The 27,851-nt window shown below is 55.5% G+C and overlaps 1 protein-coding gene across 2 annotated transcripts in view; it reads right to left on the bottom strand.

Annotated features, from left to right (window-relative positions):
• Positions 1–24,490, bottom strand: part of FCHSD2 (FCH and double SH3 domains 2) — a 159,306-nt gene extending 134,816 nt beyond the window's left edge. For both annotated transcript variants that reach the window (XM_064144185.1, XM_064144186.1), the window contains exons 1-2: positions 24,113–24,490; positions 17,553–17,650 (exon numbers count right to left, since the gene is read on the bottom strand). In XM_064144185.1, coding sequence (XP_064000255.1) covers positions 17,553–17,650; positions 24,113–24,133 — 119 coding nt within the window. In that variant the 5' untranslated portion in view covers positions 24,134–24,490. The remainder of the gene's footprint in view (positions 1–17,552; positions 17,651–24,112) is intronic.
• Between the last annotated feature and the right edge of the window lie 3,361 nt (positions 24,491–27,851).

The following is a 27,851-nucleotide window of genomic DNA, read 5'->3' as shown; positions in this document are numbered from 1 at the left end:
CACAGAAGAGCAGCCCCGGAGGGCAGCTGAGCAGTGCTCAGCAAGAGCTGAAGGGGCTGTGAGGAGCAAGAGGCTGGGGCTGGCATCTGCTGAGTGCTGCCCAGGGACAGCACAAGGGTCAGAGGACACAAACTGGAACCCAGGACATTCCACCTGGACAGGAGAAGAAACTTGTTTGGTGTGAGGGTGCTGGAGGGCTGGAGCAGGCTGCCCAGAGAGGCTGTGGAGTCTCCTGTACAGAGCTTCCAACCTCCCCTGGCCACAGTGATGCTGGGCAAGCTGCTGTGGGTGCCCTGCTGGAGCAGGGGAGTTAGACTGGATGAGCTCCAGAGACCCCTTCCAACCTCACCACACTGCACTTCTGTCACTCAAAAGCTTCCTGATGGAGACTTCTCCAGGCTGGGCAGCCCAAACTCAGCCTGTCCCCAGAGGGGAGGTTCTCCAGCCCTCTGATTGTCCTTGTGGCCTCCTCTGGACCCACTCCAACAGTTCCAAGTCCTTCTTGTGCTGGGGACACCAGCACTGGACACAGTGCTGCAGGTATCATGCCTAACTCCTAGCAAAGGCACTCCAGACACAGCAAGAGCCAGCAGGTTCCCTCAGCCATCCCAGCTCCTCCAGCTTCACTGCCTTTTCTTTTAGCACCATTAGGCTTCAGAAACACCAACCTGAGACTCTGTTTGCACAAGGGAGCACAGGGAAGGTTCTTCCTTTCTGACTAACCCCAGTCCTGTGGCACAAACATGGGCAGTGCCAAGAACCAGCCCTCAGGACATGGCAAAGGGTGTTTTCAGCATGACAACAAGTGAATTTGTTTTGAGGCAGCCTGACAACACAGCCAAGAGCACTTTGGTGAAGCCAGCTGTGGTGGAGCAATGCTGACTCCTGTTAGTCATCAAACCCTGCTCTCAGAGGCAAGAATCTGTGCCCTCAAGACAGGGAATATAACAGAGCAGGAACTGGACTAACATGAAATCAGCTCCAGTGGTTGATGCACATCTCCATGTTCACCCATCAAGGTCTAAAATAACTTAGAATCATAGCATGAGTCAGGGTTGGATCATCTAGTTCCAACCCCCCTGCCATGCCCAAGGACACCCTACCCTAGAGCAGGCTGCCCACAGCCTCATCCAACTTGGCCTGAAACACCTTGGATCACAGAATCAGGCAGGGTTGGAAGGGACCACAAGGAGCAGCCAGTTCCAACCCCCCTACCATGGGCAGGGACACCCTACCCTAGATCAGGCTGGCCACAGCCTCATCCAACCTGTCCTTAAACAACTAAAGAAGCATAGAATCAGGCAGGATTGGAAGGGAGCACAAGGAGCAGCCAGTTCCAAGCCCCCTGCCATGCCCAGGGACACCCTACCCTAGAGCAGGCTGCACACAGCCTCAGCCAGCCTGGCCTTAAACACCTCCAGCCATGGGGCCTCAACCACCTCCCTGGGCAACCCATTCCAGAGTCAACTTCCCAATTGGCACATGAGGAAGAAATGTCTTTCCTTTGAGGGTGCAACAGCACTGGAATAAGTTGATTGGAGGCTGTGGAGTCTCCTTTATTCCTTATTAAAGGTGCAGAAGCACTTGGCAGGAGGTGTCCAGGGGCCTGGAGCATCTCTATGAGGAGCAAAAGCTGAGAGTCTGCAGAAGAACAGCCCCAGAGAGCATCTGAGCTCAGCAAGAGCTGCAGGGGGCAAGAGGCTGGGGCTGGCATCTGCTGAGTGCTGCCCAGGGACAGCACAAGGGTCGAGGGGCACCAAGTGGAATCCAGGAGGTTGCACATGAAAACGAGGATAAAATTCTTTGCCGTGAGGGTGCTGCAGGCCTGGAGCAGGCTGCCCAGAGAGCTTCTGGAGGCTCCTTCTCTGGAGAGCTTCCAACCCCATCTTGTCATTGTGTTGCTGGGCAAGCTGCTGTGGGTGCTGCTGGAGCAGGGGGCTTGGACTGGACGAGCTCCAGAGGTCTCTTCCAACTGCCACCACGCTGGGATCCTGTGGCACGGGGAGGAAGAAAATCTCTTCCATCACCTTCAAGCCATGAAGCAAGCTGGAATGGGTGGAGGGCCCTGAGTATCCACAGTCTCAAGAGGAACTGTTTACAGCAGCCTTTGTGCAGGCTCTGCTGAAAGCATTGCCTGTGAAAGATGCTAAAAGCACTGCTGGCAAAGGATGCCAAACCTGCAAACTGAACCTTTTTCTTACCCTCCCCCCATCAAAGAAGATGCAACAAACTCAAGCCAAGAGGAGAGGAAATTAAGCCAGGCTCCACTAATTGTGCCAGGAATGAGAAGAATGCTCTTCCTTTCTCCAGCACAGCTTATCTTGACATTTGGGCCATGTTCTGAACATCTCCAGTTCCTCTCACATACAGATTAACAATATCAAAGTGGTAGGAGTCAACAGGAACCTCTCTGGAAATCATTTGGGACACCTCCTGATAAAGCTCCTTCACCTAGAGCAGCTTGCCCAGAAGAACAATAGCCAGGGAGGGGTTGGGAGCTCTCCACAGAAGGAAGACTCCACAGGCTCTCTGAGCAGCCTGCTCCAGGCCTCCAGAACCCTCACACCAAAGAAATCTCACCTCATGTTGAGGGTGAAGCTTCTGGGTTCCAGCTTGTGCCCACTGCCACCTGTCCTATTGCTGGGCAGCTCTGAATAGTCTGGCACTGTCCTCTTGCCCCCTGCCCTTTAGCTCTTGCTCAGCATTGAGAAGATGCCCTCTCAGCTCTGTCTTCTCCAGGCTAAACAGTCAGAGAATCAGAGAAGCAAGCAGGTTGGAAGAGAGCTCCAAGCTCAGCCAGGCCAACCTAGCACCCAGCCCTGCCCAACCAACCAGACCATAGAATCAAGCAGGCTGGAAGAGCTCGAAGCTCATCACTAAATCAAGCAGGTGGGAAGAGAGCTCCAAGCTCATCACTGAATCAAGCAGGTGGGAAGAGAGCTCCAAGCTCATCACTGAATCAAGCAGGTTGGAAGAGAGCTCCAAGCTCAGCCAGGCCAACCTAGCACCCAGCCCTGCCCAACCAAGCATACCATAGAATCAAGCAGGCTGGAAGAGCTCGAAGCTCATCACTGAATCAAGCAGCTGGGAAGAGAGCTCCAAGCTCATCACTGAATCAAGCAGGCTGGCAGAGAGCTCCAAGCTCATCCAGCCCAGCCTAGCACCCAGCCCTGCCCAACCAACCAGACCATGGCACTAAGTGCCCCAGCCAGGCTTGGCTGCAACACCTCCAAGGACCCAACTCTTTAGAGGTTTTGAGAGGTAAGAATTGGGATTCAAACCCCTTAGAGCCTCAGAAGGAAAACTTTTACTCACAGAATCAGGCCTGAGCTTGACCAAGTGGATCAAAGAGCATTTTGTTCCTTGAGAATGATCCAGTAGGATATGTTCTGACACAGTGAGCTTCATGGAGTGGGTTGGGTTGGAATGGACCTTAAAGATTATAGGATGTTAGGGCTTGGAAGGGACCCAAAGAGATCATCGAGTCCAACCCCCATCATCATCCAGTTCCAACCCTCCTGCCATGGGCAGGGACACCTCCCATTAAAGCAGGTTGTTCAAGGCCTCATCCAGCCTGCCCTTGACCACCTCCAGGGAGAGGACATCCACACCCTTTCTGGGCAACCTGTGCCAGTCCCTCCCTACCCTCACTGCCAAGAATTTCCAGTCTCAATCTCCCCTTTTCCAGCTTCAAACCATTCCCCTTCATCCTATCCCTACAAGCCCTCCTCAGAAGTCCCTCTCCAGCTCTCCTGCAGCCCTCTCCACACACTGGAAAGCTGCTCCAAGGTCTGCCCAGAGCCTTCTCTTCTCCAGGCTGCACAACCCCAACCCTCTCTACCCCTCCCCAGCTTTCCAGTACTGGGAGGCTGCTGTAAGCAGTTGATTTTCAGCTACACCTTGCAAAGGTCCCCATCCAGAGCTGTCCCAAAGGCAGCTTCAGAGAGCTGCATCACAAGGGCTGCATTTCCAGAGCTCTGCCAAGCACCAGCTGTGGTGAAAACAAAAATGACAGCTCCAGGAAAAGCCTCTCTGGGCTGGAAGCCAGAGAAGAAAACACCCACACAACTTTCTGCAGGCTGAAGAATTCATTCTTGAAAGAAAAAGGAGGCACTCAGTCAAAAGTGAAAATGGAACTTCAGGCCAAGAATGTCTCTTCTGTTTAGTGTTCAGAGCCTTCCAAGGCATGGTGCTCTCAGCAACCAATGCAACCTGCTCCTGAAAGCCCTTCAAAACTCAGCCTTCCACAGGCTTCATTGATGAGTAATACAGAAAAGCTCATTTCAATGTAAACCTTAAAGTGGAGGGCACAAAAGCACCTCCAAGCCCGAGTGGAGGGCACAAAAGCACCTCCAAGCCCGAGGGGAGGGCACAAAAGCACCTCCAAGCCCGAGGGGAGGGCACAAAAGCACCTCCAAGCCCGAGGGGAGGGCACAAAAGCAACTGCAAGCCCGAGTGGAGGGCACAAAAGCACCTCCAAGCCCGAGTGGAGGGCACAAAAGCACCTCCAAGCCCGAGTGGAGGGCACAAAAGCACCTCCAAGCCAAAAGGAAGGGGGGAAAGGGGAGGAAGGGGGGAGAGAATGACCAAACTAAACCCTTCACCAGTTAACCCAAAACTCTGAGGCTTCAGGCAGACCTGAAGGGGCTACAAGAAGGCTGCAGAGAGACTGTTTGCAAAGGGCTGCAGGGACAGGATGAGGGCAGTGGCTTCAAAGTAGAGCAGAGCAGATTGAGATTGGATGTGAGGAACAAGTTCTGCACCAGGAGGGTGCTGGAACCCTGCAATAGGTTGCTGGGGGAGATTATTTGGGCTCCATGCCTGGAGATGTTGAAGATGAGGCTGGAGAGGGCTGTGAGCAACCTGCTCTAGCTGAGGCTGTCCCTGCTGAGTGCAGAGGGGGTTGGACTGGCTGAGCTTTGGAGGTCCTTTCCCACCCAGCCCATTCTATGACTGCCCAAAACCAGGAGATCCACCACATTTTAGATGCCAAGCATGCAGAAACCATGCAGGAGTGTGGCCCAGCTCTCACTTTCACTGTGCCAGGACAAGACCTGAATCCTTCCCACTGTGGCTGTGCTCCTATAGAAACTACTTCTCTTTGCTCTCTTCCCTTCCTCACTCCAAACTTGGGACTCCCACACCCAGCAGGCAACAGGATTGAGTTGCTTGGGTTGTGTGTGGGGTTTTTTTTTCCACTACATTCCAAGCTTCCCTCAAACAGTTCCAGTCAAAACATCACCAGATTTCTAATTCTGCCAAGAATGTGAGCAGCTCATTAAGGGGCTGCTTAATTACAGGTAACTTGCCCAGACCTCAGCTTCTGTGGTAGCTTTATAGGGAGCTCAGAAGCAGAACCAACAACTGCTCCCACAATTGCTGCCACTTCTACACATCTCACACAAACACTCAGGCTGGAAAAGCTCCTCAGGATCACTAAGTCCAACCCAGAGCCCTGCTCTGCAAGGCTCACCCTAAACCAAAGCCCCAAGCACCACATCCAAACCACTTCTGAACACACCCAGGGCTGGGGACTCCACCACCTCCCTGCCCAGCCCATCCCAGTGCCACTCTTGCTGGGAAAACATTTTCCCTCCTCTCCAGCCTGAACCTCCCCAGTGGCAGCTTGAGGCCATTCCCTCTTGTCCCAGCACTCATTCCCTGGCACAAGAGACCAGCACCAACCTCTCCACAACCTCCTTGCAGGTAGCTGCAGCCAGCCAGGAGCTCTGCCCTCAGCCTCCTCTTCCTCACACTACCCAGCCCCAGCTCCTTCAGCCTCTCCTCAGCAGATGTCCTCTGCAGGCCCTTCCCCAGCTTCCCTGCCCTGCTCTGCCCTGGCTCCAGCACCTCCACATCCCTCTTGCCTTGAGGTGCCCAAACCTGAACCCAACCCTCGAGGTGAGGCCTCCCCAGGGCAGAGCCCAAGGGGACAATCCCCTCCCTGCTCCTGCTGGCCACAGCATTTCTGCTCCCAGCCAGGCTGCCTTTGGCTGTCTCTGCCCCCTGGCCACACTGCTGCCTCACATTCACCTCTTTGTGCAGCACCACCCCCAGGTCCCTTTCACCTTTCAGTCAAGAATCCTGGGCTCAGTTTGGGGGCCCTCACTACAAGGACATTGAGGTGCTGGAGTATGTCCAGAGAAGGGCAACTAAGCTGGTGAAGGGCCCTGACCACAAACCTTACAAGGAACAGCTGAGGGCACTGCTGGTGTTTAGTCTTCAGCCCTGGAGACATTCAAAGTCAGGCTTGAGGGAGCTGTGAGCAACCTCATCTAGATGGGGATGTCCCTGCTGACTGCAGGGGACTTAGACCAGATGAGCTTTAAAGGCCCCCTTGACCCAAACCTTCAGAGCAGAGACCTCATCAGAGATGTTCCACTCCCCTCTGCATCTCTGCAGGCCTTTGCTGGACCCTCTGCAGCAAGTCCCTGCCCTTCCTGAACTCAGAACCAGCTAAAGGTTCAACTCCAGCAGCTTGACTTGCAGCCAAGGCTGTCATAAACCTTATCATGAACCCACCAACATCACCAGTGAGATGCCAGCAGTGCAGTCCAACTCCAGCAGGGAGCACAGCAGAAGGCTACAGGCAGCTTTACTCAGTGGAGCAGAATGCAGCATACACAGTGACATGTTGCAAGCAGCAGCAAGCAGCTATCTGCAGGGCAACAGTCACTCCTGCTTGGATTTTCCTCTTCTGTGTTCCTAAGTACCTGTGCTGTTCCCTCAGACTTGTTATGACAGGGCTGAGACAGGGAGCTGGAGACGTCTTGGAAGTGCTGTGCCCTCCCAGGGCTGCAGCAGCTCTGCCCTCCCAGGGCTGCAGCAGCTCTGCCCTCCCAGGGCTGCAGCAGCTCTGCCCTCCCAGGGCTGCAGCAGCTCTGCCCTCCCAGGGCTGCAGCAGCTCTGCCCTCCCAGGGCTGCAGCAGCTCTGCCCTCCCAGGGCTGCAGCAGCTCTGCCCTCCCAGGGCTGCAGCAGCTCTGCTCTGAGGACAGGCTACAAGAGTTGGGGTTCTTCAGCCTGGAGAAGAGAAGGCTTCAGGGAGACCTTATGGTGGCCTCCCATTATCTGAAGGGGACCTACAGGAAGGCTGGGGAGGGACTATTGAGAAGGTCTTATGATGACAGGACAAGGGGGAATGGGTTTGAACTGGCAGAGGGGAGATTCAAACTAGATGTTAGGAGGGGGTTCCTTGCAGTGAGGGTGGTGAGACACTGGCACAGGTTGCCCAGGGAGGCTGTGGCTGCTCCCTCCCTGGAGGTGTTCAAGGCCAGGCTGGATGAGGTTTGAGCAGCCTGTTCTAGGGGTAGATGTCCTTGCCACAATGGCAGGGTGTTGGAAATGGATGATCCTTGAGGTCTCTTCCAACCTAAACCAGTCTATGATTCTCAGACTAGGGACAGAAACACAAATGCCCACTAAGTTCTTCCTTCTCTCACCCACAGGCTCCACAGCCAGAAGAGCAGCAGCAAGAGACAGCTCAGCTGACAGGACAACACCATCCAAGATCACAGAATGGTCAGGCCTGGAAGGGACCTCAAGGATCAGCCAGCTCCAAACCCCCTGCTATGGGCAGGGACACCTCACACTAGGATCAAGCTTCCCAGAGCCACATCCAGCCTGGCCTTAAAGACCTCCAAGGATGAGGTTTCCTCCAGCTCCCTGGGCAACCTGTGCCAGGCTCTCAACACCCTCACACTGAAGAACTTCTTCCTAATGTCTCCTAATCTGCCCTCCTCTAGCTTGGATCCATTCCCCCCACTCCCATCACCCCCTGACACCCTACAAAGTCCCTCAGCAGCTTTCTTGTAGCCCCCTTCAGATACTGCAAGGCCACAAGAAGGTCTCCCTGGAGTCTTCTCTCCAGACTGAACAACCCCAACTCACTCAGCCTGGCCTCACAGAAGAGCAGCTCCAGCCCTCTGCTCATCCTCCAAGCAGAAAGGGTTGGGGTGTTGAGGAAGACCCACAAGAGCCACAGCCTGGAGCACCTTGGCAGTGCAATCCCATGAGGAAAGTGTAAAGGAGAGACTCCAAGAGCCATTGTGGTGGTGGCTAACACAGGGTCAGTCCCTGTGGCCATACTCTTCCCTATGTGGCATCAGAAATTGCAGAGGCCAGAGCTTCAGAGGAGAGAAGAGAGATGACCAATAGCACAGAAAGGCAAAGCAGCAAGAGGGAGAAAGGTGAGTGACACAGAAATAGAGAGGAGAAAAGAAGGCTGAGGGGAAACCTTCTGCCTCTCTACAACCCCCTGAGAGGAGGTTGCAGCCAGGTGGGGTTGGTCTCTTCTCCCAAGGAACAAGGGATAGGACAAGGGGGAATTAATTCAAGTTGCCCCAGGGGAGGTTTAGGTTGAAGATGAGAAGAAATTTCTTCCCTGAAGGACTGGCACAGGCTCCCCAGGGAGGTGGCTGAATCCTCAGCCCTGGGGGTGGTTAAACCATGCAGAGCTGTGGTGCTGAGGGCCAGAGGTTAGCAGCAGCCTTGGTAGAGTTAGAGAATGGTTGGACTGAATCATCTTAAAGAGCTTTTCCAACCAAAACAATCCTGATTCTCTAGATTGGAGAGAAGAAGATAAAGAAAGCACAAGGACAGGAGATGGGAAGGAAGAGCAGGAGGGATCTGTGAAAGGATCTCGTTATCAGGAGCACAGAAAGCTTCTAAGCTCATGGCTTTGGCAACTCCTTTTACATCATGGATTTGGTTCAAAGGGATGAGAAACTGGATGTGGGAGCCCTTAACTCGAGTGGCTGTGTTGCTATTCCACCTCAGCCAGGATTCATGCAATCTCTGCATCTATTTTCAAGACAGTGTACAATAAACTGCCTGAAGAGGATGAAGCAACACAGGATCAAGACAGTCAAGAGCAGAAAATCAGCTAGGACACAAATAAGGAAGCTCTGACATGCACAAAGTGGCAGCTGGGCTTTCTCCAGGCTGTGGTTATGCAGAGATTTTAATCCCACATGAACCTGGGCTGCTACTGCACAGCCTTGCTTTCTCCTCTCCTTCTTCATCACAGGATCCCAGGCTCATAGGATGTTAGGGGGTGGAAGAAACTCAAGGAGATCATCCAGTCCAACCCCCCTGCCAGAGCAGGACAATCCTATCTAGCACAGATCAGAGAGGAACACAGCCAGACAGGCCTTGAAAGGCTCCAGAGAAGGAGACTCCACAGCCTCTCTGGGCAGCCTGTGCCAGGGCTCTGGGAGCCTTACAGGAAAGAAGTTCCCCCTTGCGCTGAGCTGGAACCTCTTTTGCTGCCACTTAACACCCATTGCTCCTCATCCTATCCCAGGGAGCAGTGAGCAGAGCCTGTCCCCCCCCTCCTGGCAGCCTTCAGTTACTTGCAAACATTGATCAAATCCCCTCTCAGTCTTCTCTTCTCCAGACTAAGCAGCCCCAGGGCCCTCAGCCTCTCCTCATCAGCCATACCCTCCAGCCCCCTCATCATCCTCCTAGCCCTCCACTGGACCCTCTCCAGCAGATCCCTGTCCCTCCTCTACTGTTCTCCAGGCTGAACAATCCCAGTTCCTTCAGCTGCTCCTCATAAGAATTACTCTCCAGACCCCTCACCAGCTTTGTTGCCCTTCTCTGGACATCTACATGGCTCTTCAATCCCTGCAGGGGTGGTGATTCCACCACTGCCCTTGACAGCCTATTTCTAGACCTTCTGGGGCATCTCCTTCTTTTCTAATGTCCAATCTAAACCTGCCCTGGTGCAACCTGAAGCCATCAAAAGCAGTCAGGTGTGGATACAATGAATGACAGAACAGCTCAAGTTGGAAGGGACATCAGAGATCATCTCCTCCACCCCTCCTGCCACGGGCAGGGACACCTCTAAACTAGAGCAGGTTGCTCAAGGCTTCATCCAAGCTGGTTTTGAACACCTCCAGAGATGAGGCATCCACAACCTCCCTGGACAACCTATTCCAGAGTCTTACCACCCTCCTACTGAAGAACCTGATCCTAAGATCCAGTCGAACTCTGCTCTACCTCTAACCCTGCTCTGCCTCTGAAGCTTCAAATCAATTCTCCCTGTCCTGTGGCAGGACACCCTTAGGAAAAGTCCCTCTCTAGACACCCTTAGGAAAAGTCTCTCTCTGAGTACTTGAAGCCACAAACAAACTCTGAAGGACTTCTGGTTCACAATGCCAAAGACTATGTTTATGTTTCAGGGAGGCAAAACCTCTTTCTCCACCCCAACTGCAGAAAGCAAATCTCTTTTCTAGCTGTGCCAGCAGGGATCATAGAATGGGCTGGGCTGGAAGGGAGCTCCAAAGTTCATCCAATCAAACCTCCTCTGCACCCAGCAGGGACATCCTCAGCTAGAGTAGGTTGCTCACAGCCCTCTCTAGCCTCACCTTCAAAATCTCACCTTCAATATCTCCCTGGGCAACCTGTTGCAGTGTTCCAGCACTCTCCTGGTGCAGAACTTGCTCCTCACATCCAAGCTCAATCTGCTCTGCTCTACTTTGAAGCCATTGCCCTCCTCCTGTCCCTGCAGCCCTTTGCAAATAGTCTCTCTGCAGCCTTCTTGTAGCCCCTTCAGGTCCTGGCAGGCTGCTATTAAGCCTCCCCAGAGCCCTTTCTTCTCTCAGCCTGTGCTCAGAGCAGAGCCTTGAACATTTCTCTGGCCCTCCCCTGCACCTGCTCCATCAGGTCCATGTCCTTGCTGTGTTGAGGGCTCCAGAGCTGGATGCAGCACTCCAGGTGAGGTCTCCCCAGGGCAGAGCCACGTGGCAGAATCAGCTCTCTGCATCTGCTGTTAGGTCTCACCAGCTGAAAGGCTACAGCAGCTTCAGTAAGCTCCAGAAGACAAACAAATGTCACACCTCCAACTCAGCCAACAACCCTCAGAGCCTCCTCAATCACTGGTTCCACAAATCCTCCAGTTACCCACTAGGAAGAAAGGCAGCACAAAGAGCCAACTCCTGGCTTCTACACTCAGAAATGTATTTTTAAACCTATTTGCTAACACAATTTTTTTTCCCCTTCCCTCCCTTCTTTTCTTGTCAAGTCATTAAAAAAAAAGATCCTTCAACTCTCCTGCTTCTCAGCTCCCACAGAGAGGAGAATCTCTGCAGGCCTCAGATTTGCATTTTTCTTTTTAATGGATATTGGAAATTTTTTTGTACAGTTTACAAATTAAAAATCATTCAACTCCCAGGAAGTTTTTTCCACTCCACTACCAGCAGCAGAACTTCTGTCAAGTCCTAGGTGTGCTTTCCACAACCTGAGCTTCATAGAACCAAGCAGGCTGGAAGGGAGCTCCAAGCTCAGCCAGCCCAACCTAGCACCCAGCCCTGCCCAACCAACCACACCATGGCACTAAGTGCCCCAGCCAGGCTTGGCAAGAACACCTCCAGCCACAGCCACTCCACCACCTCCCTGGGCAGCCCATTCCAGTGCCAATCACTCTCTCTGCCAGGAACTTCCTCCTCACAGCCAGCCCAGACCTGCCCTGCCACAGCTTCAGACTCTGGTCCCTTCTGCTCTTGCTGCTTGCCTGGCACCAGAGCCCAACCCCACCTGGCTACAGCCTCCCTGCAGGCAGCTGCAGGCAGCAATCAGCTCTGCCCTGAGCCTCCTCTGCTGCAGGCTGCACCCCCCCAGCTCCCTCAGCCTCTCCTCACAGGGCTCTGCTCCGGGCCCCTCCCCAGCCTTGCTGCCCTTCTCTCAACACCTTCCAGCATCTCAACAGCTCTCTGCAATTCAGGAGCCCACAACTGGACACAGCTGGACTCCAGGGGTGGCCTGAGCAGTGCTGAGCACAGGGGCACAAGAACCTCCCTTGTCCTGCTGCCCACACTGCTCCTCAGCCAGCCCAGGCCTTTTGTCAAGTCAAGTCCATGACCAGAACCTGCTGTTCTCTCTTCCTGGCCCCCAAGAAGTCCAACTGCATCCTTACATACAAAATGGGAATCCTGGAGGTTGGAAAAGACCTTTAAGTGCAATGTTTAAGTACTGGAATATGTTGCCCATGGACCTGGCTGAGGCAAGATCAGAGTCAATGTGGCCCTGGGCAGCCTGATCTAGTTGGAGATGAACCTGCTCATGGCAGAGGAGTTGGACAAGATGACCTTGAAGGGTCCCTTCCAGCCCAATGCAATCTGTGACTCCAACCCAGCACTCTGAATCTCACTGCTAAACCATGGCCCTCAGCACCACACCTCCACAGCTTTTATATCCCTCCAGGGATGGGGACTCCATCACCAGCCTGGGGCAGGTCTTCCCAACTCTTTTAGTGAAGAAATAATTGTTCCTCATATCCAACACAAACCTCCCATGGTGCAACCTGAGCTCTTTCCTCTTGTCCTGTCACTTGCTATTTGGGAGAACAGACCAGCATCCATCTGGCTCCAACTTCCTTTCAGGGAGCTGTAGAGAGCCAGAAAGTCACAGCATCATAGCATGTTAGAGGCTGGAAGAGACCCAAGGAGATCACGGAGTCCAACCCCATGCCAGAGCAGGACCACACAATCTAGCACAGATCACAGAGGAACACATCCAGACAGGTCTTGAAAGCCTCCCCTCAGCCTCCTTTTGGAATCATAGAATCAACCAGGTTGGAAGAGACCTCCAAGATCATCCAGGCCAACCTAGCACCCAGCCCTATCCAATCAACCAGACCATGGCACTAAGTGCCTCATCCAGGCTTTTCTTGAACACCTCCAGGGATGGTGCCTCCACCACCTCCCTGGGCAGCCCATTCCAATGCCAATCACTCTCTCTGTGAAGAACTTCCTCCTAACATCCAGCCTACACCTACCCTGGCACAACTTGAGACTGTGTCCCCTTGTTCTATTGCTGGTTACCTGGGAGAAGAGGCCACCCCCCACCTGGCTACAATGCCCCTTCAGGTAGTTGTAGACAGTAATAAGATCACCCCTGAGCCTCCTCTTCTCCAAGCTAAACAGGCCCAGCTCCCTCAGCCTCTCCTCATAGGGTTTATGCTCCAGGCCCCTCACCAGCTTTGTTGCCCTTCTCTGGACATGTTCCAGCACCTCAACATCCTTCTTGAGTTGAGGGGCCCAGAACTGGACAAAGTACTCACGGTGTGGTCTGACCAGTGCTGAGTACAGGGGAAGAATAACCTCCCCAGTCTCCTCAGCTGCTCCTCCCCAGGCCTGCTCTCCAGACCTCTCACCAGCTTCACTGCCCTTCCCTGGACCTGCTCCAGCACCAAAATGTCCATCTTGGAGTAAGAAGCCCAAACATGAATGCAGGATCTGAGTTGTGGTCCCGACAGTACTGAGTACAGGGGGACAATCCCCACCCTGGTCCTGCTGGCCACGCTATCACTGATGCAAGCCAGGATGCTGCTGGCCCTCTTGGCCACCTGAGGAGAGCTGTATTATCACTCAAGAACACAGTTTAACATCTAACTAGTCATGGTGAGTTTCTTTATGCACAGTCCTCAAGGAGCTGAAGTATCTAGAGAGGGGCTGGGAAAAAGGCAGTTGGAGCTCCACACCTCCCCCCTGAGCAAGAACAATCCCATGTGGAACAAACAGGAGAATCACAGAGTGGTTTAGGTCAGAAGACAGCTTCATAGCTCATCCAATGCAACCTCCCCTGCAATCAGCAGGGACATCTGCCCTAGATCAGGTTGCTCAGAGCTTTGTCCAGCCTCACTTTGAGTATCTCCACGGTTGAGACTTCAGCTACCTCCCTGGGCAACCTGTTGCAGTGTTCCAGCACCTTCCTGGTGCAGAACTGGTTCCTCACATCCAATCTAAATCTTCTCTGCTCTCATTTCAAACCATTTCTCCTCACCCCATATCCCTGCAGGCCTTTGCAAGCAGTCCCTCTGCAGCCTTCTTGTAGTTCACTTCAGCAGTTAGGTCCTCCCTGGAGCCTTCTCTTCTCCAGGCTGAAGAGCAGCTCAGAGTTCCTCATCTCTTCAAAATGACCAAGTTTAAACCTTCAAACCACAAACATTTAAAAGAGTGCTCAGCTTTCCACACAGATATCAAAGCTACTGGAATGCCAACTATGTCTGTGAACTGGTAGGCTGCCAAAACCCATCTGTTGGTCTACCAGACAATGGATGTGTTCTGCTGGAACTCATCAGAGAACCTTCTGATCTCTTCCTTGTAGCCTTTCTTCTTTTTCCTTGTAAACAAAACTGAGTTGCAGTGATAGAAAGAAATGGAATGAAGAGGTTTAAATCCTACAGAAATGAGGTGGTTTGTAATTGGGCTCCTGAATTGCAGAGAGCTGCTGAGGTGCTGGAAGGTGTTTGGAGAAGGGCAGCAAGGCTGGGGAGGGGCCTGGAGCAGAGCCCTGTGAGGAGAGGCTGAGGGAGCTGGGGGTGTGCAGCCTGCAGCAGAGGAGGCTCAGGGCAGAGCTGATTGCTGCCTGCAGCTGCCTGCAGGGAGGCTGTAGCCAGGTGGGGTTGGGCTCTGCTGCCAGGCAAGCAGCAAGAGCAGAAGGGGACAGAGTCTGAAGCTGTGGCAGGGCAGGTCTAGGCTGGATGTTGTTAGGAAGTTCCTGGCAGAGAGAGTGATTGGCACTGGAATGGGCTGCCCAGGGAGGTGGTGGAGTGGCTGTGGCTGGAGGTGTTGCAGCCAAGCCTGGCTGGGGCACTTAGTGCCGTTCTGTGATTCTATGAGAGTGCTCCAGAAAGACCCAAACTCCCTCAAGCCTAACAAAACAAACAGCCTTTGGTCCAAATTGAACCCTCCTGGGTAACAGCAGGGTGCTCTCTAGAAACCCAATTCTCTATTGCAGAGACAAAAAGATGCTCTGTGTGTGTGGTTCCAGCCAGCACTGCCTTCTGGAACGCTCCAGCAGCACTGTGGCTGCTGTAACCTGAATGCAGTCATAAAGAAATGAGTAATGGGATGACAAGGGTGACACTCAACTTGTCACACCACTGTCACAAGCTGACCAGCACATCACCAAACCCCACATCTCTCCCCCCTCTTCACAGCTCGATGCAATTAAAAGGCTTCTACATCACAAGCCAAAAGCAGAGGATTTGTTTTGTTCCCATCAAAGGGTTGGGGTTTTTTTTAGCCCAAATTCTCATGCAATCATAGAATGGGCTGGGTTGGAAGGGAGCTCCAGAGCTCAGCCAGTCCAACCCCTGCAACAGTCAGCAGGGACATCCTCCACTAGATGAGATTGCCCACAGCCCTCTCCAGCCTCACCTTCAGCATCTCCAGGGCTGGGGACACAACCTACTCCCCAAGCAACCTGTTGCAGGGTTCCAGCACCTTCATAGCAAAGAACTTGCTCCTAACATCCAATCTCAATCTGCTCTGCTCTACTTTGAAGCCATTGCCCTCATCCTGTCCCTGCAGCCCTTTGCAATCAGTATCTCTGCAGCCTTCTTGTAGCCCTCTTCAGGTCCTGGCAGGTTGTTATTAGGTGTCCTTGGAGCCTTCTCTTCTCCAGTCTGCACACCCTCAGCCTGTCCTCATAGCAGAGTTGCTCCAACCTGCTTATCATTTCCTTGGTCCTCCTCTGCACCTGCTCCATCAGGTCCATGTCCTTGCTGTGTGGAGGGCTCCAGAGCTGAACACAGCATTCCAGAGGAGGTCTCCCCAGAGCAGACCCAAGTGGCAGAATCACTTCTCTGGATCTACTGCCAATGCTGCTTTTGATCCAGCCCAGGCTGCGATTGCCTTCATCTTCTCTCCTAGCCTTGTATCTGCTGTTGGAACAAATCCTTGCCACGATGGAGCTGTCACATCCCATCCTCATCATTCCATGTCTAAAAGAATGTTTAATCTGTAAATCCAGGCAGTGATTCTGCCAACAGCAAGGCCAACTGAACAGAGGCTGGCTATGTTCAGCAACGCTGGGAGTGAATTAAGTATATTAACTCCTTAATCCAGGACATTAAAATGGACAAATTCAATTAAACTCCTGAAATTAAATTACATGGAAGGGGAAAAAAAAACCTGTATCTTAAACCACCATGTTCAGGTTTTCCTGGCTTAGTAGCCACAGGCTAACAGTGTTCATGATACCTTTCAGCACAACACAGATTCCAGCGTAGCGATTACGAGCATAGGAGATGCTACAAGCAGGACTTGAGCAGCAGCAGCAGCAACTGGATTAGATGTTCTAAAAGTAAGGATCAAAACGAGCCAGCAGTAGGCCCAGGTAGCCAAAAAGGCAACCAGCATCCTGGTTTGGACTAGTTTGAACAGCAAGACTAGGAAAGGGATTAGAATCATACTGCATCCAGTTCTGGAGCCCCTGGGACAAGAGGGCTGTGGAGATGCTGGAGAGTGTCCAGAGCAGGGCCAGGAGGATGCTGAGAGGCTGCAGCAGCTCTGCTGTGAGCACAGCCTGAAAGAGTTGGGGCTGTGCAGGCTGGAGCAGAGGAGGCTCCCAGGGGACCTTCTTGTGGCCTGCCAGGATCTGAAGGGGGCTCCAAAAAAGCTGGGGAGGGACTTTGGAGACTGTGAGAGAGTGGCAGGAGTGGGGGGACTGGAGCAAAGGTGGAGGTGGGGAGAGTGAGGCTGGAGGTGAGGAGGAAGTTGTTGAGCAGGAAAGTGGTGAGAGGCTGGACTGGGTTGCCCAGGGAGGTGGTTGAGGCCCCATGGCTGGCGGTGTTTGAGGCCAGGCTGGCTGAGGCTGTGTGCAGCCTGCTCTAGGGTAGGGTGTCCCTGGGCATGGCAGGGGAGTTGCAACTAGATGATCCTTGTGGTCTCATCTAACCCTGACTGATTCTATGATTATAGATGTAAAGTGCCCCTGGGCATGGCAGGGGGGCTGGAAGTGGCTGCTCCTTGTGCTCCCTTCCAACCCTGTCTGATTCTATGATTCACTCCATCTGCCTTCATCCTATCACTCCAAGCCCTTATCAAAAGTCCCTCCTCAGCTCTCCTGTAAACTCCTTCAGGTACTGGAAGGCTGCTCTAAGCTTTCCCTGGAGCCTTCTCTTCTCCAGACCCCAACTCTCCCAGCCTGTCCCCTCAGCAGAGGTCCTCCAGTCCTCTGATCATCTTGGTGGCCTCCTCTTAGACCAGTATCAGTCTTGAATTCGAAGAGAGTTCCCAATTAGAACTCTCAAATACAAGTTCCTGGTTAAAAATAAACTAACTACTATTTTAGATGCATTTTAAAGAGCTGCCCAAAGCTCTCTAGGCCTAGCAAAAACCCTTCTGCCCACCAAGACATAAATCATGAGTGGTTTTCAAACACTTCACTACTTTCAGCAGCCTCTCACAACTGCTAAATCAAAGCCTTAAGTCTATTATACACCAAAAAAAATCAAGGATTTATACCCTTTTTGTTTGTGCCTTTTTGTTTTCAATGTTTCCCCCAGTGAAGGGGAAGAAAAAAAACCCACCCCCAGAAAAAAAAACTGCTTTGCATTGTGTTAGCTCCAGTTATAATTTCCAGCTGTGTCAAGACTTTTAACAGCCCTGGAGGGAAAAAAAAAAGAAGCAGGAAATCCAAAGAGGAAATTCCAGCGTCAGTTCCTGAAGTTTTGTAACTCCAAAGTTCCTCCAACCATGAAAAAAACCACCACAACAAACACAAAAAAAGGGACCAGAAAGGAATTTTTAGGAGCAAAACTTACCTGATATCATCAAGGAGCTCACATTCTGCCTGATGCTTGGCCTGAAGCTTTGTCATCTGCTCCACCTGGATGTTTTTTAGCTCTTGTGTAATTTTCACCTACAAGAAAGAGCAAAACACCACAGGTCACATCTATCTTCTCCAGAGTTTCAAAGTAAATCTCAACGTGAAGAGTTCAGCAAATCATAATGGAGCAAAGGTGGAGGTGGGGAGATTCAGAGTTATCATGGAATCAGAGAATGGAGCAGGTTGGAGGAGAGCTCCAAGCTCAGCCAGCCCAGCCTAGCACCCAGCCCTGCCCAATCATAGAATCAAGCAGGTTGGAAGAGAGCTCCAAGCTCAGCCAGGCCAACCTAGCACCCAGCCATGGCCAATCCTAGAATCAAGCAGGTTGGAAGAGACCTCCAAGCTCAGCCAGGCCAACCTAGCACCCAGCCCTGTCCAACTAACTCTACCATAGAATCATAGACTCAATCAGGTTGGAAGAGACGTCCAGAGATGGGTCCTCAACCACCTCCCTGGGCAGCCTGCTGCAGTGTTCCAGCACCCTCCTGCTGCAGAACTTGGTCCTCACATCCAATCTCAGTCTGCTCTGCTCTTCAAAGACTCTTCCAATAGAATCACAGAACCAAGCAGGTTGGAAGAGAGCTCCAAGCTCAGCCAGCCCAACCTAGCACCCAGCCCTGCCCAACCAACCAGACCATGGCACTAAGTGCCCCAGCCAGGCTTGGCAAGAACACCTCCAGCCACAGCCACTCCACCACCTCCCTGGGCAGCCCATTCCAGTGCCAATCACTCTCTCTGCCAACAGCTTCCTCCTCACATCCAGCCTAGACCTGCCCTGGCACAGCTTCAGACTTGACATGAGGAGGAAGTTGTTGAGCAGGAGAGTGGTGAGAGGCTGGACTGGGTTGCCCAGGGAGGTGGTTGAGGCCCCATGGCTGGAGGTGTTTGAGGCCAGGCTGGCTGAGGCTGTGGGCAGCCTGCTCTAGAGTAGGATGCCTCCAGAGATGGGGCCTCAACCACCTTCCCAAGCAACCTGTTGCAGTGTTCCAGCATCTTCCTGGTGCAGAACTTGCTCCTCACATCCAGTCTCAATCTGCTCTGCTCTCATTTCAAACCATTGCCCCTTGTCCTGTCCCTGCAGCCCTTTGCAAACTGTCTCTCTGCAGCCTTCTTGCAGCCCCCTTTAGGTACTGGCAGGCTGCTACTAGGTCTCCCAGATTCATGGAGTGGTTTGGGGCTGGAAGGGACCTTGAAGATCATCTAGAAACCAGTTCAAGTCCTTCATCTATTTTGGAATTGCACATTGAACCCCATGTTCAAATTTACAGCTACAAAGTGCAGCTTCAGCCCCTGCAACACCCACAAAGGCTGAGGCCAGTCAAGTGCTGCCACCCCAACAGGCTCACCACTGCAGACAGAATCACAGCATGGGCTGGATTGGAAGGGACCTTAAAGATCACCTAGTTTCAGCTCTCTCCCATGAGCAGGGACACCTCCTAACAGACCAGGGTGCTCAATGCCTCATCCAAACTGGTCTTGAACATTTCCAGTCTTGAAACCTCCACAGCTTGCTTTGGTAACCTGTTCCGGTGCCTCTCCACTCTCATGGGGAAGATTTTCTTCCCAATGTCTAATCTAAACCCAACTTGGTGCAGTTTGAAGCCATCACCTCTCATCCTGTCACTTCTTGCCCTTCTCCAGCTCTCCTGCAGTCATCTTACAACTACTGGAAAGCTGTCACCAGAAGGTCTCCCTGGAGCCTTCTCTTCTCCAGGCTGCACACTCCCAACTCTCCCAGCCTGACCTCCAAACAGAGCCCTCCCAGCCTGACCTCCCAGCATGGCTGTGCCCTCCTCTGGCCCTGCTCCAGTAGGTCCCTGCCTGTGCTGAGCACTCCAGAGCTGCCCCAGCACTGCAGGGGAGGTCTCAGCAGAGCAGAGGGGCAGAATCCTCTCCCTGCTCCTGATGCCCACACTGCTGGGGATCAGGACAGGGATAGAAGCACTCAGTGCCAGCTCCTGTCCAGCTTTCCACTCAGTGGCATCCCTAAGTCCTTCTCCACAGAGCTGCTTTCCAGCCATTCATTCCCCAGCCTGCATTCATGCTCAGAACTGTCCTAAATCAGGTTGAGGACCTTGCACTTGGCTTTGCTGAATTTCACAGAATCACAGAACCAAGCAGGATGGAAGAGAGCTCCAAGCTCAGCCAGCCCAACCTAGCACCCAGCCCTGCCCAACCAACCAGACCATGGCACTAAGTGCCCCAGCCAGGCTTGGCTACAACACCTCCAGGGATGGCAACTCCACCACCTCCCTGGGCAGCCCATTCCAATGGCAAATTTCATGAGGTTTACCTGGCAAGAACCTCAAGCTTATGACCAACCAGTAACAGAAATGTGATTTTATTCCAAACACTGGGAGGGTTACTCATGGGCAATAAGAGCTTTGCCTACCATAAAGAAAACGCAGGCCACAGAGGGGAAGTAAGAGTTGATTTTGCCCCCAGGCTCTGCTCTGCTCACTCCTCACCTCCAGTGCTGCCTCCAGGGCTGCTGGCCCCAGCAGCAGGAGGACACAGAGCTGCTGCAGGCAGCACAGAGGAGGCCACAAGGAGCAGCCCAGGGCTGGGCAGCTCTGCTGTGAGCACAGGCTGAGGGAGCTGGGGGGGTGCAGGCTGCAGAAGAGAAGGCTCCAGGGGCACCTCAGAGCTGCTGCCAGGAGCTGAAGGCATCCTGCAGGAAGGCTGCAGAGGGACTTTGGCTAAGGCTGTCCAGGGACAGGCCAAGGGGGAATGGTTGGGAGCTGAGGCAGAGCAGGCTCAGAGTGGAGCTGAGGCAGAAGTTGCTGAGGAGGAGGCTGCTGAGCCTCTGGCACAGGCTGCCCAGGGAGGCTGTGGCTGCCTCTTCTGTGGGGGTGCTGCAGGCCAGGCTGGATGAGGCCTGGAGCAGCTGAGCCTGGCTGAGAGGTGTCCCTGGGCATGGTGTGGAGGGTGCAGGAGAGGAGCTCTGAGCTGCCTTCCTCCCTGATTGCCTGACTCATGACTCCAGGAACTCCCAGGAGCTGCATTTAGCAGTCCAGTGGCAATTCCATAATTCTGACATTGATTAGGCTGTCCCACAGCTGTGATCACCTAGAGAGAGAGCTCAAACAGCAGGCTGGGTGCTGGCCATGCCCCCCCTAAAAGGCTTCCACAAGTTCACCATATTTAGGACTGCAGTAAGTTTCCTTTGGACACTGTCATCACAAAGCCAAAATTCCCTTACTCTGAGGACCTGGATCCCATTTGCATGGTAGAGGTTGGAACAGCTCTCCAAGTGATCCCTCCCCTGCTCAAGCAGGTAGCTGGCAGATCACTGGGACCATCAGCACAGGAACGATTTGATTTTGGGGGAGGGAATCTTTGGGGTTGTTTTGTTTTGTGTTTTTCTTTATAAATCAAGAGGTGTTGGCATTGAAGCCCTCTGGAGCCCACAGGGAATCCATGTATTGGCCTGAAAAAAACAACACCACACACACACCAAAACAGGTCCCCAGCAGATCTGAGACCATTCATGAGGACAGAAATGCCAAACAGTTACTGTAATGGGGGTGTGGGAGGGAAGAGAGATGGAAAAACCAGAGAGGAAGACACAGATCTTCCTCTTTGGCTAAGCAGGGTGAAAAAAGGCAACAACACACACAAAAAAAAGCCCCAAGCTAAATCCCAGCAGCTAGCAAAAGCCTCCTCAGCTTTAACACTGCAAACCAGCAACAAGCACCCTTTAATCACACTCTATGAAAGGTCTGTGAAAGATGGAAGTTTTTCCACATGCCACCAAAAAAATGCCACCCCCAAAGCACAGGAAGCACAAAAAGTGCCTAATTGTAAAGTGAACTTTCAGCATTTGGGAGTTTATCTGCACGTGGGGAAAAAAAAAACAACCCAAACAATAAAATCTTACTCAAAAAAATCAGAGAATCAGGCAGGGGTGGAAGGGAGCAGCCAGTTCCAGCCCCCCTGCCATGCCCAGGGGCATCCTACCCTAGAGCAGGCTGCACACAGCCTCAGCCAGCCTGGCCTCAAACACCTCCAGCCATGGGGCCTCAACCACCTCCCTGGGCAACCCAGTCCAGCCTCTCACCACTCTCATGCTCAACAACTTCCTCCTCACCTCCAGCCTCACTCTCCCCACCTCCACCTTTGCTCCAGTCCCCCCACTCCTGCCACTCCCTCACAGCCTCCAAAGTCCCTCCCCAGCTCTTTTGGAGTCCCCTTCAGATCCTGGCAGGCCACAAGAAGGTCCCCTGGGAGCCTCCTCTGCTCCAGCCTGCACAGCCCCAACTCTTTCAGTCTGTGCTCACAGCAGAGCTGCTGCAGCCTCTGAGCATCCTCCTGGCCCAGCTCTGGACACATCTCCACATCCCTCTTGGAATGGTGGCTCCAGAACTGGATGCAGTACTCCAGGTGGGGTCTCAGCAGAGCAGAGGAGGGAATCAATAAACCCACACCAGACAATCCCATGGCGTGGGTATAATCTCTAAATGAAACCAAAACCTAACACCCCCCCCCTAACATATAGTCAAAGAATGACAGGCACACAGCATAAATAAACCACCAGATGCAAAACTAAAATAGAATGAAGCAAAGCAGTGTCCAGCCACAAAACCAGAGGGTCGAGAAGCAGGAATGAGCCAAGGAGAGATCTTCACTGCAGCTGCCTGCCAGGGCTACTGGGGAGCCTGGGGGAATGACAAGGGATTTCTGCTTAGGCTTCCTCTCAAATCTTCCTCTCCCAGTCACTGTTACACAGCTGCTCACCCAGCAAAACCCCTGCAGCCTCCCTCGGTCAGACACAGAAACAGGCAGGGTTGGAAGGGAGCACAAGGAGCAGCCAGTTCCAACCCCCCTGCCATGGGCAGGGACATCCTACATAGAGAATCCTAGAAGCAGTCAGGGTTGGAAGGGGAACTACAAGGATCAGCCAGTTCCACCCCCCCCGACATGCCCAGGGACATCCTACACCTAGAATCATAGACTCAGGCAGGGTTGGAAGGGACCACAAGGAGCAGCCAGTTCCAACCCCCCTCTGACACAGGCAGGGACATCCTACATCTAGAATCACAGAATCAGGCAGGGCTGGAAGGGAGCACAAGGATCAGGCAGTTCCAACCCCCCTGCCATGCCCAGGGACATCCTACATCTGGAATCAAAGAATCAGGCAGGGCTGGAAGGGATCACAAAGATCATCTAGTTCCAACCCCCCTGCCATGCCCAGGGACACCCTACCCTAGATCAGGCTGGCCAGAGCCACATCCAGCCTGGAATCTCAATGTCACACATGGAATCTCAAAGCACCCAAGCTGAGCTCCTGCCACCCAGATTGGCATCGGTGAGCACCCAAACCACCCTCGGCAGGCAGCATCGCAAAGAACCCAACGCACACACGCAGAGATCTCATAGCCACACAACTCCGCTTCCACCGTGCCTGCAAAGGAGCAGCTCTGCAGCCTGAGATCTGCTTCACCTTCACCTAAACCCCTCGAAATAACTCCCCTGGCAATCTCAGCGCTTGCAAGGCGCAGCTCAAGACCCCACCACGGCTCAAGCCTCCCCCACACTGCAACCTGCCTACACAGGCAAGCCACACTGAGGACCACCTTCGCTTAGCAGCCCCAGATCTCCATCCCTTCTCACGGCTCTTCCCAAAGCGAAGCACCCCATAACGCCAGGGGCCAGGAAGGACACGGACGAGCCCTCCCCGCCGCATCTGCGGATTGTTCCCATCCCGCAGATGTTGCATATTTGCGGCTGCAGGGGGTTTCTCCTGCGCCTCGCACACACGCTGGGGGAGCCCGCAGCCTGGCTTCCACTCCAGGCGTGCCCCTTCTGCTCCAGCACAACCAGCCCCTTGCTCTTAGCATCGCCCCCCCGCACACACACACCCCCCCAGCCCCCGGAACGCGGCTGGCAGCACCCCACAACCAGCACAGGCTGCCTCGACGACCTCCGGTGCACTGCCAAGCCCTCGGCAGCCGCTGCCCTCTCCCAGCCCTACCCAGCCGCTGTTTCTCCTCCATTTGTTAGCACGGAGGTGGCCCAGCCGCGGCCACCTCAACGCGCACTGCCCCAAGGGCAACACTTTCCTCCCCAGCCCTTCCTCATGCCCTGCGCTACTCACAGACCTCACCTCCTCCACCTGGGCTCACCCCTCCCACCACACATCCAGCTCCCGATCCCCTCCAGACCTCCCCACCTGGCTGCCGACCCTCGCCAGGACCCCACCGTGCCCCACACCTCCCCTCTCCCCCAGGGCTTCCTCTCCTTCTCCCAGCCCCACCTTCAGCCTCCGCCACCGCCGCACAGCCGGCGCGGAGCCCAACCTGCTGCCCAGCCACCGCCGCCGTGCCCTCACACCCCCTCGCCCGCTCCCCCCCCACCTCCCTAGGCCTCGCCACCCTGCCCCGAAGCAGCCCCGGCGCGGTCAGCCTCCCCCCCCGCCTCCAACCCGAACAGCCCTCGGCCGCCTCCGCTCCAGCCCCAGCCCCTCTCTCCTTCCCCCGGGGGGGAGCCTCTCACCTTCCTCGGCGGGGGCTGCATGGTGCTGCGCTGGGTCTCCACATCAATTCCCTCCCCCTCGGCAGCAGGATGCGGCCCCCGCTGCAGGAGGAGGAGGAGGAGGCGAGGACAGCGATCGTCTCCCTCCCGGTTCGGGGCGAGTCCCCGCTCGGCGGGAGGAGCGGGGATGGGGCGGGCAGGGAGGCGGAGGGGGGAGCGTGTGTGGTGTGTGTGTGTGTGTGTGTGGAGGAGGGGTTGAGCTGAGGCCGCTCTTCTCCTCACGGGCGGGCGCCGAGCAGCGTCCCGAAACCCGGCCCGGGGGGAGCGGGGAAGGGAAAGGAGGCGGTGGAAGGAAGGCGGGGACGGAGCTGAGGCGGGAGGAGGAGGAGGAGGAGGAGGAGTGGGGGAGCGACTTCGGCGGAAAGGAGGAGGGAAAATAAATGAAGAAATAAATAATAAAACAACGAGCGAGAGAGCAGGCAGCGGAGCGCGGCTCGGGAGCGCCCCGCCGAGGGGGCGCGCAGCTCCCGGCCACGGGCCCGCCCCGCAGGCCGCAGGGCCGCGCCGAGCGGCCGCCATCAGGGGACGGGAAGGAGGCGGAGCGGGACACGCTCCGGGCCGGGCGCGCTGCGGCCGCTAGGCGGCGCCACAGGAGAGGCAGGACGGGCACGGAGCGGCCATAGGGGAGTGCGGGGAGAGGGGCACGGGTGAAAGGGGGGTGCGGGGATGCCTATGCATGGGGGTACGGAGAGGTGCAGGGGGTGCACGGGGGAGGGTGCACGGGGGAGGGTGCACGGATGAAAAGGGGGGTGCAGGGATGCCTATGCATGGGGGTACGGAGAGATACAGGGGGTGCACGGGGGAGGGTGCACGGGGGAGGGTGCACGGGTGAAAAGGGGGGTGCGAGGATGCCTATGCATGGGGGTACGGAGAGATACAGGGGGTGCACGGGGGAGGGTGCATGGGGAGGGTGGAAAGGAGAGGGTGCATGGGGAGGGTGGAAAGGAGAGGGTGCACGGGTGAAAAGGGGGGTGCGGGGATGCCTATGCATGGGGGTGCGGAGAGATACAGGGGGTGCACGGGGGAGGGTGCATGGGGAGGGTGGAAAGGAGAGGGTGCACGGGTGAAAAGGGGGGTGCGGGGATGCCTATGCATGGGGGTGCGGAGAGGCGGGGGAAGGGTGCACGGGGGGCACAGAGGGTGGAAAGGGGAGGTGCAGCGGTTTGCATGGGGGTGCTCAGGGGGGTGGAAAGAGGGGTGCAGGGGGGGCACAAGGTGATACGGTGGCGCTAGGGTTGGCGTAGGGGTGCACTGGGGGCACACAGGGGTGCCCGCATGGCGAGAAAGAGGATGCGGGGGGGGGGGGGGGGGGGGGGGGGGGGGGGGGGGGGCACGGGGGCACACAGGGCAGCGCCGTAACAGAGGCGGGATGGGCACGGAGCGGGCGCAAGGGGAGTGGGGGTAGAAAGGGGGTACGGGAGGGTGCACAGGAAGGGTACGGGGGTAAAAAGGGGGGTGAGGGGGTGCCTATGCATGGGGGTACGGAGAGATACAGGGGGTGCAAGGGAGGGTGCATGGGGAGAGTGCAGGGGAGCACAGAGGGTGGAAAGGGGAGGTGCAGGGGTTGGCATGGGGCGGAAAGAGGGGTGCAGGGGGGTCACAAGGTGATACGGTGGCGCTAGGGTTGGCATAGGGGTGCACTGGGGGCACACAGGGGTGCCCGCATGGTGAAAAAGGGGATGGGGGGCACAAGGGGGTGCAGGGGTTTGCGTGGGGGTGCCCACAGGGTGAAGAAGGGGATGAAAGGGGGGGGGGGGGGGGCCACAGAAGGATACGGGGGTGCTGGGGTTTGCATGGGGGTGCACAAGGCGGCACCGTAGCAGAGACGGGAGGGGCACAGAGAAGGATACGGGGAGTGGGAGTAGAAAGGGGGTACGGGAGGGTGCACAGGAAGGGTACGGGGGTAAAAAAGGGGGTGAGGGGGCGCCTATGCATGGGGGGGTACAGAGAGATACAGGGGGCGCAAGGGAGGGTGCAGGGGAGCACAGAGGGTGAAAAGGGGAGGTGCAGGGGTTTGCATGGGGGTGTTCAGGGGGCGGAAAGAGGGGTGCAGGGGGGTCACAAGGTGATATGGTGGCGCTAGGGTTGGCGTAGGGGTGCACTGGGGGCGCACAGGGGTGCCCACATGGTGAAAAAGGGGATGCGGGGGCACAAGGGGGTGCAGGGGTTTGCGTGGGGGTGCCCACAGGGTGAAAAAGGGGATGCGGGGGGGGGGGCACAGAAGGATACGGGGGTGCTGGGGTTTGCATGGGGGTGCCCACAGGGTGAGAAAGGGGATGCAGGGGGGGCACAGAAGGATACGAGGGTGCAGGGGTTTGCATGGGGGTGCCCACAGGGTGAGAAAGGGGATGCAGGGGGGGCACAGAAGGATACGAGGGTGCAGGGGTTTGCATGGGGGTACCCACAGGGTGAGAAAGGGGATGCAGGGGGGGCACAGAAGGATACGAGGGTGCAGGGGTTTGCATGGGGGTGCCCACAGGGTGAGAAAGGGGATGCAGGGGGGGCACAGAAGGATACGGGGGGGCAGGGGTGTGCGTGGGGGTGAGCTGGGGGTACCCAGGGCAGCACCGTAAGAGGTGGGAGGGGCATGGAGTGGGATACTGGGGGTGGGAAAAGGGTTCAGAGGGTGAAAATGGGGGGCACGGGGTGGGGTACGGAGAGGTACAGGGGGTGATGGGGTGCACAGGGGGTGAAAGGGGGGGAGTACAGGGGTTAGCATGAGGGGTGACAAGGAGGCAGATAGAGGGGTACAGCGGTTTGCATAGGGGTGTGGGGGTGCTGTAGGGGGGGTGCATGTGGAGGTACAGGAGGAAGTGGGGGGGTGCATAGGGGGGGAAAAAGGAGGGTGTGGGGGGGGCATGGGGTTGCAGGGGTTTCAGAAAGGGTGGACTTGGGGTACACAGGGGTGCCCGGGGGGGGGGGGGGGGGGGAAGAGGGGTGCAGAGTGGGGTCACAGGGTGGTACAATGGTTCAGGGGCTTGCATAGGGGGTGAAAAGCAGGATGCAGAGGGATGACCTGAGGTGGGGGCATGAGAGGGGGGACAGAGAGGTGTGGGGGGGATCCAGGGGTGGGTACAGGAAGGGGCAGTGAGGGGTGCAGGATGTGCAGTGAGAGGGAGGGATGCAGCACGGCTGCCCACGGCCACCACCAGCTCACTGCACGCTGGCTCAGCCTCCAAGCCATCAGTCCACTGCAGGATCCAGCCACACAAAGTGGGGTGCAGGACACCTGCCATGCCAGCTGGGAGGTGCTGCCCAGCACCGTGGAGCCAGGGTGCACCAGGGGGGGCAAGCAGCCATCACCTTCCCTCCAGCTCTTTTCCAGCTGCCCAAGCAAGCTGAGCTCTAAGTACATGGATACTGGGAGGAAATTCCTTGCAGGGAGGCTGTGGATGTGCCCTCCCTGGAGGGGTTCAAGGGCAGGTTGGATGACACCTTGAGCAACCTGGGCTAGTGGCAGGTGTTCCTGCCCATGGCGGGGTGGGGGGGGGTTGGAACTGTAGATAAATCTTTCAGGTCCCTTCCAACCCAACCCATTCTGTGATAAACAAGGAACTGTCACTCTCAGAGCCTGGGAACAGTGGCTGGAGCTGCCCCTGGAGGCTGCCAGCCAGGTCCCAGTGCTTCCCGAGGCCACCGGAGCAGGGGCAGGGCACCCGGGAGCAGGGGCAGGGCACCCGGGAGCAGGGGCAGGGCACCC

This window comes from Pogoniulus pusillus, chromosome 6 (assembly GCF_015220805.1).
Source record: "Pogoniulus pusillus isolate bPogPus1 chromosome 6, bPogPus1.pri, whole genome shotgun sequence".
Lineage (NCBI taxonomy): Eukaryota > Metazoa > Chordata > Aves > Piciformes > Lybiidae > Pogoniulus > Pogoniulus pusillus.
Note: the sequence above shows the minus strand (reverse complement) of the source record. Positions and strands in the feature narration are given on the sequence as shown.